Here is a 12857-nt window from a genome sequence, read left to right as displayed (position 1 = left end):
TTCTTGATTGGAAGAGTGTAGGCCCACAGTCTCGCACGTTTGCTAAATTAAAGGAAGGGGTTGACCTTTCGTGTTCCAAATGGCTGCCCACAGGGGAGCTGCACGTTATCGAGGCTGCCTAAGCTCCTTTGACAGAAAAGATCATTTATTTATTCTCACAGCTCCCCCTTTTTTATTTAACTCTTCAAACTTGGCTAACTTCATTGATTGTCATGCTCTGCAGTGTCTAAAAGATTATTTTACTATTTGGTCAATGCGGTTTCCATTTACCTTTGGACATGATCACTCATACATGGATGATATAACATCCCATCACAGTAAGTCCTAATCAAAGCGGTGAATATGGATACCATCATTCCCTTCCTCTTTCCAAACCATTCCTAAATTGGAGAAAGGATTCTCAGTTTCAGGATTTTCTGCTCATTCATTAGCTTGTTGTTAAATCCCTGTAGGGCCTTAGTGATGGTTCTATCTGGCTGTGTTGCCAGGGACAAATGTACAACATACACAAACTCCTTTTTCTGCCAGAATCCTATCTAAGGCCAGCCTATTCTCCCAAGCCATCCTGCTGGTGGCATCTAGGTGTTCAGCTATACCTTTAACTGCATCTTGAGTATAGTTAACAAGGCTTTTGCTGGTTATCTATAATAACTAATAACTAGTAATATGCTAATTAGACTGGATGACTTTCCAGATGAGGCCAGGGCTGCGAGGGAAGCCCGGTCCCGGGTGCCAGAGGGAAGGCCGGTGCTGGCAGCCAGGGGAAGGAAGGCCTACTTTTGCATGAATTTCGTGCATTGGGCCTCTACTAGTAAATATAATTAACCTATCACATTTTACAGTGAACCACCAAACAATACTCATTCTCCATAGGAGGCAAACTCAGATGAATAATTTTTACCATTTGACCCAGCAAACTCAAAGTTTCAAGTTACATGCCTCTGGGACCTGGGGGTCAACCTTGGATTCTCATTCAAGAACTGCCCACCATCACGGGAGCATTAATGTTGTTGCCCAAACAATGGAGTCCCACCCTAGACCCCATTGCTTACTTCCCCATGCCTGTAATCCCTACTTCCCCATGACTAACCAAGTTCCCTAAAATACAGAAAGCAAGCAAAGCAACTCATTAACCAAAATTACATTACCCACACACAGACAGATATCTCACTAGCTACGAGTTTCTGGCGGCTGACACCCTAAGAGGGAGAGCAGGAAGAGTCCCTAAGCTTAAGAATTCTTGGCAGCTGCTGAAGGAAACATTCCTGCCATCTCTGCCACATGTTCATCCTCACCACAGTAGCTGGGCTTCCCAAAGGAGGATGTGCCCAATCTTTAAACAAATTAAGCCAAACAAGAAAGAGATACAAAACAGAAACACTTACACCGGCATGCAGGACCCAGACACCACAGAATGCCCCGTATAAAAACACTGAAGGAGAGCAGTATCTCCTGTCCCTGGTTCGGGGACTGCCCTTCCCCAGAACCTCAGCATTCTCCTAATCGACTGTTTAGGGAATGTATTATATTCCCTAGACCTAGAATTTTTGGTTCCTTTTCTCAGAAAGTCCTTTGTGACTATGTGCTCAATCTCCCATAATGGAGATTTCTCACCTGTGATCAATCCCCCATATTGGAGAGTTCTTGCACTCCCTGAGATTCACTTTGTCCCTCTCTGGCCACTTCCCTTGGGGGAGAACAGAACTGCAGATCAGAACTCCGCACTTTCTTCATGTCCAAGACACATCCCAGTCACATACACCCGACTTCTGAGGCTACTCAACCACCCAAGTAGCACTCAGTCCAGGTCCTCACCATGGCTCGTGCATGAGGCCACCTGATTGCTGCAGTTCCAGCCCTTCTCGTGTTGCAGCTCTCCCTCCTCACCGAGGCACCGCAACTTGGCAGTGGGACGCACCTCCTCAGGAGAGGGGTCCAGAGCCCCATTGTGACCAACGGAATCCTGCACGAGCCTCCAAAATCAGGGGCCCTGGTAGAACTGAAAGGACAGTCGGGAGTCAGGCAGCAAGGCAAATGCCTTTCCTCCTGCAGGATTGGCACATGCACAAGGGCGGGAGCATGGCAGGCTGAGTGGGCGTCCACTCGGGCTTTTGTGCCTTACGCACGTGACCTGTCCCTCACTCTTGATTGGAGCTCAGGCTCCCCATCTTGCGAGATTGGCTAATTTAAAGGGAGGGGTTGACCTTTGCTGTTTCAAAATGGCGGCCCCCAAGGAGCTGCATGTCACCTGAGGCTGCCTACACTCCCTTCTTTGACAGAAAAGATTGTTTATTCTCATAATGGGACAGTGTAAGGAAGTTTGGGGTTCATCCATGTTGTCTCGTGTCAGTAGTCAAACCTCATTTCTCTGCCATCTTGAATGATTTGTTCTCGACCAAGTTGTTCACAGATAAAATGTCTCCAGTTGTTGAACCAAACTCATGTTTTTGACCTGACCATTCTTTCAAGCTGAGAACTTGGCGTGACAAAAAGCGTCTCTCAGGCAACAGAATGCTTTTGTTTTCGGAGATCAACCATGAGCACAATTTAAATCAGGAGGCCATCAAGACGCTGATGTTCCTAAGGGTGTGAAAGAGACCAGGACCACAGGCCCCTGAGGGGTAGGAGTGCGGCTGTTGACGTGGGTAAAGGAAAAGCAGCTGAAAAGCGTTAGCCCGGGACAGCCTTGTAGAGACAGTGATGCATAAACGAGCAAGGATGCTGCATCTGACGAGAGACAGCCCGGCGAGTGCTGAGAGTGACTTGCTAGGGCTGGTAGGGTGGTTCCATACACTTAAAAGCAGTGTTTATAGGTTGAACTGTACGTTAACATTGAACTGTATATAAGTAAGGCTAAAATGGAACCATTTGGGGGTCAGGAATAGATTAATCTCATTTACATTAGATAAAATTGAATTACATTAGATAAAAAATGAACAGATGAAAATGAGTTACGTTAGATAAAAGATGAATTAGAGTACATAAAAGATAATTCGATTTTTGATCAAATAGCTTCTAACAGCCTCAGGAGCAAATTAAGTTTGAGAACTGAGGTTCCACCATCATTCCTTTGTATGGCTGAAGCAGATTCATTTGTTCGCCTGTTGTGGAGATATACCACAGCTTGTTTATTTGTCCATTGATAGACGTTTGGATTGGTTCTTATAAACAACTAGAGGCCGGTGCATGAAATTCGTGCATGGGGGGTGTGTGTCCCTCAGCCCAGCCTGCACCCTCTCCAATCTGGGACCCCTTGAGTGCAGTCGGACATCTCTCTCACAATCCAGGACTGCTGGCTCCCAACCGCTCACCTGCCTGCCTGGCTGATTGCCCGTAACTGCTTCTGCCTGCCTAATCACTCCCCTGCCAGCCTGATCAACACCTAACTGCTCCCCTGCTAGCCCGATTGCCCCTAACTGCCCTCCCCTGCCGGCCTGGTCACCCCTAACTGCCCTCCCATGCCGGCCTGGTCACCCCTAACTGTCCTCCCCTGCAGGCCTGGTCACCCCCAACTGCCCTCCCCTGCTGGCCCGATCACCCCAGCTGCCCTCCCATGCCAGCCTGGTCACCCCTAACTGCCCTTCCCTATAGGCCTGGTCACCCCCAACTATCCTCCCCTGCAGGCCTGGTCCCCCCCAACTGCCCTCCACTGCAGGCCAGGTTGCCCCTAACTGCCCTCCCCTGCTGGCCATCTTGTGTGTTGGAGTGATGGTTAGTTTGCATATTGTCTCTTTATTATATAGGATGTCATGATAACCAATTGTGTATAAGCTTCTGTGTGCACGTATGTCTTCCTCTCTGGGATGTGCCTGCAAGTGAAAGGGTGTATTCAGGTTAGTCAGTCCCATCATATTCATGATCTGCAGATAGTCTTCCATCCTGTAGGTTGTCTCTCCCCTTTCTTAGTAATATCTTTGATGCACAGAGTTTAATTTGGATGAAGTCGGGTTTATCTTTTTCTCTTTGGTGCTCGTCCTTGTGGTGTTCAGTATGTCGACCCATGCAGACTTGCTCCTGCGTCTTCTCAGGCTAATAAACGGCTAGCTCCTGTGTTTGGGTCACAGGTCCATTTTGAGTTGGTGTTTGTGGTGTCGGGTGAGGGTCCCGCCTCACTCTGGCCTGTGGAGACCTCGTTGTCTCACTCTGGCCTGTTCCTTCCTTATTTATTTATTCCTCACTCTGGCCTGTGGAGACCTCGTTGTCCCCGCACCGCTTGCTGAGAAGACTGTCCTTCCCCCTGCGACCCCGTCCATGTGGGTTTAGGCGGTGATGCACTGTTGTGTGGAAAGCGCCTCAGAGAAGGACTCCCCCGGAGCTTGTGAACACACACTGAGCACTGGCACTCTACTCCCTGGCTGGGAGTTTTGTGATTGGCTGTCTGCTTGGCGTATTTTTCATGGAATGCCTTGCTTTTCTGAAAATGTTTATTCTCCTTGTTTAGCTTGTCCCATGGGTATCCCCACGCAGGACTATGCCGTTAGCTTGTGGTGACAAGGGCGCTGGCTGAGTGCTCAGACTTCCAGGGAGAGCGTCGGAGTCTGGTCAGGGAGGCGGGTTCCTGTCCTGCTGGGTGTGTTGGAAGGGCCTGTTTCAGAGGACCTGGCAGGCCTGCCAGTGCTGCTGAGCTCAGTTGTGATCGAGGGAGACCAACGGGGAGGAGCTGCGATTCACTAGGTTTGGCTGCGCACCGGGACGTGCCGCCAGAGTACATGCGCTGATCAGTTAGCATACAGGACTGGGAGGCGTCCGTGCTGTCACTGCCCCATAATACCAAACGGGGACAGGCTAGGGGGCGTGGAGGTGGGGAGTAATTTGTCAAAGAACCATGACTACCAGGCACAGCTCTGAATTACCCGTTACTCTAAGTTTGTGCTGTTTCCTCCATGCTATTGCCTCTCAATCTCTGATAATGCTTGTTGACTCCAAGCCAAAATAATTCCTTTAAATGGTTGAATTGAGATTCATTCAGTTCAATTGTCCGTTGCTCAAAGAGCTTCATCTTATTTACCTTTATAATGAACTAATTTGGAGTCAGCTATCTCCCTGTTTTACAGAGATTGAGAAAGTGCACCGGACCCACTCAAGGTGGGTCACAGGCAGCTCTGGTCAAGAAGTCAGCACTGTCTGGTGAGAGAATACTTCACTGCTCTCCTTAAAATAAGAGTAGGAAACAATTCCTGCATCCTTTTTGTGATAGGACCGGGAATTCCAGATGTAGGAAAACATGGTTACTGTATGTCGGGGCAAGAATTCTGATTTAAAACGCAATGAGAGTTTCCCTTGTTGTAAATGTTACTCTTTCAGACACTTGACTGTTGGGTTCTTTAAAAACTATGGATGTGGCACCTCAGCCTGCGGGGGTGTCCCGAGCAGAGAGGCCCACGTCGTCTGGTGGGACATGCCGCCGGAAGTGGGCGGGCTCTGCGGTTGGCGAGGGAAATGCTGCACAGTCCGTGTCTAAAGCACTGTAGCTGATGCGTGTTCTTAAGCATTGCCTTTCATTTTCAATTACCTTTGTCTCTCTCTTCCTTTGTCTTTCCAGCCATAGAACTGATGTATGGAGGCATCTATTGCTTTTTGTGCCAGGACTACATCTATGACAAGGACATGGAAACCATTGCCAAGGAGGAGCAGCGGAAAGCTTGGAAACTGCAAGGTGGGTCTCGCCTCGATTTACCTGCCCTCTTGTTTCCCTGCCCTGCATTCCTCACACCCATCAGGTGAAGCTCACCGAGAGGAAGACCGGTTATCTAGGGAGAGGCCGTGTAAGGAGGCAGGGGAGGTAGGGTAGCAGCCGGAGTTTTGCTATTTGTTGGAAAGACAGCACCCTCCCCCTCCCCCCCCACAGACAGCTGTGCCTTCCTCCTGCGCGCAGCTCCCTCCTGCCGGCCCCGCGGAGCAGCCTGGGCTGCAGGGCTGCCCTCGGGTGCAGATGCCCATCGCTCTCACGGCCTTCAGAGCTCTCCTTGCCCTGGCCCCGGGCCTGTGGCTGTTGTGGGCTCTGCTGGGCTTGGAGAGAATGTGCACCCACACTTAGTCCCCCCGACTGCGGACACATGCACGGGGACGGCAGCGGTCCCGGGGAGCAGTTTGCCCAGCTCTCCAGGATCCCAGAGAGCAGTCCCGCCTCAGTAACATTCAACCAGAGTGCCTGGGCTGTCCCCGGAGGAGAGGAGAGGAGAGGAGAGGCCCTGCCTGGCCCCAGGTGGAGCCGTGGGGGTGCCTCTCATCCTGCTCTGCATTCTGAACGTTCCGGAGCCGGGTGGTTCCTGCTCCTGAACGCAAACCCCCAGCTGTGCCCTAACGAGGCCATTCAGGTCAGACACGTTGAGGCATCAAACTGCAGAGGGGGTGCGCCGGAGAACCCTCTTAAACTCGTCTTCCATAAAAGAGCACGTAGACTGCGGGGGGTGCACAGGGGCGATGGAGAGGAAGCAGGTTCCTAGCTGCCTGCAGGTGTTCCTGGTGTGAGCACGTGGAGTGGAGTGGACAGCGGGAGCTGAGACTAAACGGGCTCGTTGTAGCGAAGGGTTTGGGGTGGAGAGGGTGGGTGTCTTATTCCCGGGAGAACTCGGGCCAGCCAAGGGCAGGCCTGCCTTCCTCTCAGGGAGGTAAACTGCTGGGCCCAGCGGCACCCTTTCAGGCATGCTGCTCCTTCACCTCACCGAGGCAGAAACACAGGACAGAACGTTCTAGATACAGTTCAGACATAGCAGTCCGGCAAGTATTTTCCTCCAGCTTGCTCCAGGCAAAATAGATGTATATATTTTTATCTTATTTAATGCAACATTCTGTAAAATGTCTGTTATCTTATTGTTATTTGTGGAATGGTTAAGAATTTGGAAAATTAATATTTATTTCATGTCAGTCTGTATTCTAATAAAACAAAAATAGACAACTCTGGTCAAAAAATATAGGTGCCTGGCTTCTTCCAGGAGGGCGGGCTGCTTTCTGATTAAATTATAGAATCTCTTTTAAAGCTTAACTGTTTGGGTTATGTTTAATCTCTGTTAACAGAGTTAAGATTGCCAGATGGAAAATGTCATAATCCACCACTTCCCCAGCACCCTGTGTGCAGGGCCTCGTGGCTGCTGCCATCGTGGGCTCCTGTCTGCTGGCTTCCACCCACACACACGTCTTCATCGGGCAGAGGCAGGGATACACACAAGCGAAGTGCACCCATTTTATGTATTGTCCAGGCATTTCTTTCTGGTCACCCTGATTCCCCCCCTTGATTAGTTTTCATTTCCGACGTGTGCTGGTGCTGTTCGGACAGCGATGGAGCGAGCGTGCCCCCACATGGCTGGTGAGCTTGTCTCATCCTGCAGCCCGCCAGTGTTTACGGAGAGAGCGTAGCCACATCTGCTCACAGCTGGCCTGCGTGTTCTGCTTCACAAACAGCCCATTGTTCTTGAGAAAGGAAGCATAGACATGGGTGTGGTCAGGATTGCTTATGTTTAACAAGTCTTCTGGAGAACAACTTTAACTTCACCTTCCTATTCGTTTCCCCTCAGAAATGTGGGAGCATTGCCCTGGGTCTGAGGGTGCTGTTTCTTTGTGCGGAGCACTGACCCACAGGCCTCAGGCCTCCTCCTCGGGCCTCGCTGCAGGGCCCCCAGTCAGCAAGGTGCTGTCCCGTCGAGGTTCCTGTGCAGGCGTTTTCGGGCACGGAGCAAGTGCCTCGTGGACACGGGGCTGTGGTGGGTGAGATGTGACCCTTATTAGCATTTACAGCTTTGTCTTTGGTTTAAATCTTTTAAGGGCACATCTCAACATGGAAACCATTGTATTTTTCAAATTGTATTTTTAAAAATCCATGTTCTATCAGTTTTGCTGGTTGGCCGGAGAATCCCTCATCTAAACTGCTGTGTACTCCCCAGGCGCGGAGGCTGCCGGCTCTGCTCAGGGGCGAGGCTTTGGGAAGGCCCTGGCCTTGGCGTTGGGCTGGCTTTCATGGGGGCGTTGCTTTCCTTGCAGGAAGCAGCTCGTTCACAGCACAGACTCTGAGAAACTCCTTTCGTGTTGTTTAGCCTGTCGCAGCAAAGTAGGCTTTATCCTTAGAGTATGGTCCCTCTTTGAAATATCTTTGAAGCCTGACAATAGTACGTCACCGCCCTGTGCCCCTGTAAGCACACTCACTTCAGATTCAACTCATACGCCCGGCCTGTCTCCGCTGTAGGTGTTGGAGAGAAGTTTTCAACTTGGGAACCAAGCAAGCGGGAGCTCGAGCTGCTGAAACACAACCCAAAACGGCGGAAGATCACCTCCAACTGCACCATAGGTGGGTGGCGGTGCCGGCGCTGGTCTGTGGCTACTCCCATTAGGCTTCTTGCCGAGGGTTAACATTATTGTGAAAAATGGCTTCATGGCACAGTGCCTGTGCCCTGCCCTGAAGAACTCATTCTCCCATTCTCTCACCAGCCACCTCTTGAGCTCCTGGAGCAGGCTTGGGGTGCAGGGATGGGGAGAACAGTTGCTACCCCTGAAAGTCCCCGTGTGCAAAAGGCTCAGGTGTGCTCTCACCAGGTTGAGGCTGCGTACAGGGACATGTGTGAATGTGTCCTCGGGGTTTCCTAACAGTTGGAGAGGTAGAAACCTTTTAAAAAGCTGTCTTTGTTGTGAGGCCCCAACCTGACTTGTCCTGTTGCCTGAATATCTTTGGGCCCTGTCCGGTTTGGCTCAGTGTATGGGGCGTCAGCCTGTGGACTGGTCCCAGGTTCGATTCCGGTCAAGGCCTGGGTTGCGGGCCTGATCCCCAGTAGGGGGCGTGCATGAGGCAGCCGATCCATGATTCTCTCTCATCATTGATGTTTCTATCTCTCTTTCCCTCTCCCTTCCGCTCTGAAATCAGTCAATAAATAAAAAGAATATCTTTGGGTAACCTTGTCAAAACAATGGCTAAAGTGGGGCCAAGGGTTGGGGAGTGATGGTACGAACATTCCTCAGTATAGTTTACATAAAAGTGGCGTAAAAATGTTAAATTTCTTCCTGAATGGATGAGTAAAGGGAAGTGGACACGTGAATGTGAAGGAGCTTGTGGTACCCCGGGGTCAGTCCTGCAAGCCAGTGCCCTGTCACCGCCTCCTGTCTGCCCCCAGGGCTGCGAGGGCTGATCAACCTGGGCAACACGTGCTTCATGAACTGCATCGTGCAGGCGCTCACGCACACGCCGCTGCTGCGCGACTTCTTCCTCTCGGACCGGCACCGCTGTGAGATGCAGAGCCCCAGCTCCTGCCTGGTGTGCGAGATGTCCTCCCTCTTCCAGGAGGTGAGCTGCCCGCGCACGGAGCGTGTCTGAAACCACATGGCTTTTCTTTCCCGTGAACAACAGGCCAGGTGGCCTGCAATAGAGTAAAGGAAGGCGCGCTTATTGTGGAAGGCTTACGTCTTCCCAAAAGGAACAATGAGATAGGAGACGATTGACCAGTGGCAGGAAGGTGACTTAGAGGGTGAGAGGAGGCTGGCATTGGCCTGCGAGTACCGACCCCTTTCTGTCGTCCGCCACCTGGTGCACAGGCGTGTGGACGTGTGTGCACCCCTCCCTGCCCTGTCTCAGGAGCACGCTCTCTCCTGTTGCTGGGCATTCTGAGTGCAGCACCCGGGCTGTCCTCTCACCAGCCTCTGCTCCCGGGTTGGATCATGGGCGACACTCATCCTGTGCTGTCCATGTCTGTCCCTGACCAGCACTGGCGGTGTGACCACCCTAGCACCTTGGGCGGACCATCGGCACTCAGCTTGGAAACCTCAGCAAAGCCCCTCAGAGCTGAAGCAGCTCAGCCACCCACCTCCAGAACGGATTGCTGCCCACCCCACAGGCTGCTGGGAGGGTGTACGTGTGCCCAGGTGTCCTGCTGGGAGGGTGTACATGTGGTCAGGTGTCCTGCTGGGAGGGTGTACATGTGCCCAGGTGTCCTGCTGGGAGGGTCTACGTGGGCTCAGGTGTCCTGCTGGGAGGGTGTACATGTGGTCAGGTGTCCTGCTGGGAGGGTCTGCGTGGGCTCAGGTGTCCTGCTGGGAGGGTGTACATGTGCCCAGGTGTCCTGCTGGGAGGGTGTACATGTGGTCAGGTGTCCTGCTGGGAGGGTGTACGTGTAGTCAGGTGTCCTGCTGGGAGGGTGTACGTGTAGTCAGGTGTCCTGCTGGGAAGGTGTACATGTGCCCAGGTGTCCTGCTGGGAGGGTGTACATGTGCCCAGGTGTCCTGCTGGGAAGGTGTACATGTGCCCAGGTGTCCTGCTGGGAGGGTGTACATGTGCCCAGGTGTCCTGCTGGGAGGGTGTACATGTGCCCAGGTGTCCTGCTGGGAAGGTGTACATGTGCCCAGGTGTCCTGCTGGGAGGGTGTACGTGTGGTCAGGTGTCCTGCTGGGAGGGTGTACATGTGCCCAGGTGTCCTGCTGGGAGGGTGTACATGTGCCCAGGTGTCCTGCTGGGAGGGTGTACATGTGCTCAGGTGTCCTGCTGGGAGGATCTATGTGGGCTCCAGGTGTCCTGCTGGGAGGGTCTACGTGTGCCCAGGTGTCCTGCTGGGAGGGTCTATGTGGGCTCAGGTGTCCTGCTCGGAGGGTCTACGTGGGATCAGGTGTCCTCCCGGGAGGGTCTACGTGGGCTCCAGGTGTTCGACACGGGAGCCAGCAGACGGCCTGGTCTGCTTGTTGATCGCCTTTGATGGCAGTATTGCTGTGCCCGCTCTCCCACACCCTGGGCACGGCTGCTTTTGTGCTGCAGCAGAGGAGGTGGGACTAGTGGACAGTTGCTGCTGAAACCACCTGGCCTGCAAAGCTGGAGCCATTGACCATCTGGCCCGTTTCCCTCATGCCCACAGCGGGCCAGTGGCTGCTGGGACCACAGCAATGAGCACACTGCATGTACTCGTTGGGCCCAAATAGGAAGACGGGTTTAATTGAGAAACTAATGGTGGGTGTGTCAGTTTCAGACGTGGGTTTAAGCATTTTCACTGGGCACTTTGGTTGATCAATTCAGATAGGCTCGGGTTTATTAAGATACATTTTTGAAGCAGCGGAATTCATCTGTTAGTGTATAGAGCTGTTTCTCTGACAAACACGTCATAACTCAACCCGTAGGCTTATCGAAAATGATACCCGGGCTCAGGAAGTCCAGGAAGTGGACATTCCAGGCAGCTGCTAAGTGTGTGTGCAGAGTGCAGCACCAGTTCCTGATGAGTGGTTTGTTTCCTTCTCTGCAGTTTTACTCTGGGCACCGCGCCCCCCACATCCCGTACAAACTGCTGCACCTGGTGTGGACGCACGCCCGGCACCTGGCGGGGTATGAGCAGCAGGACGCACACGAGTTCCTCATCGCCGCCCTGGATGTGCTGCACCGGCACTGCAAAGGTGGGTCCGCGGGGCGGGGGCGGAGGCACTGCAAAGGTGGGTCTACGGGGCGGGGGGCGGAGGCACTGCAAAGGTGGGTCCATGGGGCGGGGGGCGGAGGCACTGCAGAGGTGGGTCCGCGGGGCGGGGGCGGAGGCACTGCAAAGGTGGGTCTACGGGGCGGGGGGCGGAGGCACTGCAGAGGTGGGTCCACGGGGCGGGGGCGGAGGCACTGCAGAGGTGGGTCCGCGGGGCGGGGGCGGAGGCACTGCAGAGGTGGGTCCGCGGGGCGGGGGCAGAGGCACTGCAGAGGTGGGTCTGCGGGGCGGGGGCGGAGGCACTGCAGAGGTGGGTCTGCGGGGCGGGGGGCGGAGGCACTGCAGAGGTGGGTCCGCGGGGCGGGGGCGGAGGCACTGCAGAGGTGGGCCCACGGGGCGGGGGCGGAGGCACTGCAGAGGTGGGCCCACGGGGCGGGGGCGGAGGCACTGCAGAGGTGGGTCTGCGGGGCGGGGGCGGAGGCACTGCAGAGGTGGGTCCGCGGGGCGGGGGGCGGAGGCACTGCAGAGGTGGGTCCGCGGGGCGGGGGGCGGAGGCACTGCAGAGGTGGGTCCGCGGGGCGGGGGGCGGAGGCACTGCAGAGGTGGGTCCGCGGGGGGCGGAGGCACTGCAGAGGTGGGTCCGCGGGGCGGGGGCGGAGGCACTGCAGAGGTGGGTCCGCGGGGCGGGGGGCGGAGGCACTGCAGAGGTGGGTCCGCGGGGCGGAGGCGGAGGCACTGCAGAGGTGGGTCCGCGGGGTGGGGGGCGGAGGCACTGCAGAGGTGGGTCCATGGGGTGGGGGGCGGAGGCACTGCAGAGGTGGGTCCGCGGGGCGGGGGGCGGAGGCACTGCAGAGGTGGGTCCATGGGGTGGGGGGCGGAGGCACTGCAGAGGTGGGTCCGCGGGGCGGAGGCGGAGGCACTGCAGAGGTGGGTCCGCGGGGTGGGGGGCGGAGGCACTGCAGAGGTGGGTCCATGGGGTGGGGGGCGGAGGCACTGCAGAGGTGGGTCCACGGGGCGGGGGTGGAGGCACTGCAGAGGTGGGTCCATGGGGTGGGGGGCGGAGGCACTGCAGAGGTGGGCCCGCGCCTGTACATGGGGGGCGGGGAAGGCACTGCAAAGTGGGGCCTGTGCCTGTACATGGGGAGGCGGAGGGGGTCAAGTGTGCGCTTCTGCACCACGGGGCGCAGCCCACCTGTTCACATTGGATTTGTGTCTAATGGTGTTCCCCTCAGTAATAAAAACTGCAATTACCCTAAACAGGTTCTTTATAGTTGGTTTTCTCAAGAGGAGCAATAGTTTCCGGTGTGTCTTCCCACCCTCCTGGGGGTAGAGCAGCATAATGGTTGGTCCTCAGCAGCCTGTGACTGTCAATAGTGAGCTCCCCACCCCTCCCTGTCCCTCTCTCTCATCCCTCTCTCCCCCCTCTCCCCGCCCCTCTCTTCCCCTCTCTCCCCTCTCTCTCCTCTCTCTCTCTCCTCGCCCTTCTCT

General features: G+C 54.7%; 1 protein-coding gene across 1 annotated transcript in view; it reads left to right on the top strand.

The window, feature by feature from the left end:
* The window catches only part of USP22 (ubiquitin specific peptidase 22), a 59994-nt gene that overhangs the window by 23766 nt on the left and 23371 nt on the right, over positions 1 to 12857 (top strand). Inside the window, exons 3-6 of the mRNA XM_079798495.1 lie at positions 5543 to 5656; positions 8180 to 8281; positions 9099 to 9268; positions 11205 to 11352. Coding sequence (XP_079654621.1) covers positions 5543 to 5656; positions 8180 to 8281; positions 9099 to 9268; positions 11205 to 11352 — 534 coding nt within the window. The remainder of the gene's footprint in view (positions 1 to 5542; positions 5657 to 8179; positions 8282 to 9098; positions 9269 to 11204; positions 11353 to 12857) is intronic.

Source organism: Cnephaeus nilssonii (genome assembly GCF_951640355.1).
Source record: "Cnephaeus nilssonii genome assembly, chromosome: 19".
Classification (NCBI taxonomy): Eukaryota; Metazoa; Chordata; class Mammalia; order Chiroptera; family Vespertilionidae; genus Cnephaeus; species Cnephaeus nilssonii.
Note: the sequence above shows the minus strand (reverse complement) of the source record. Positions and strands in the feature narration are given on the sequence as shown.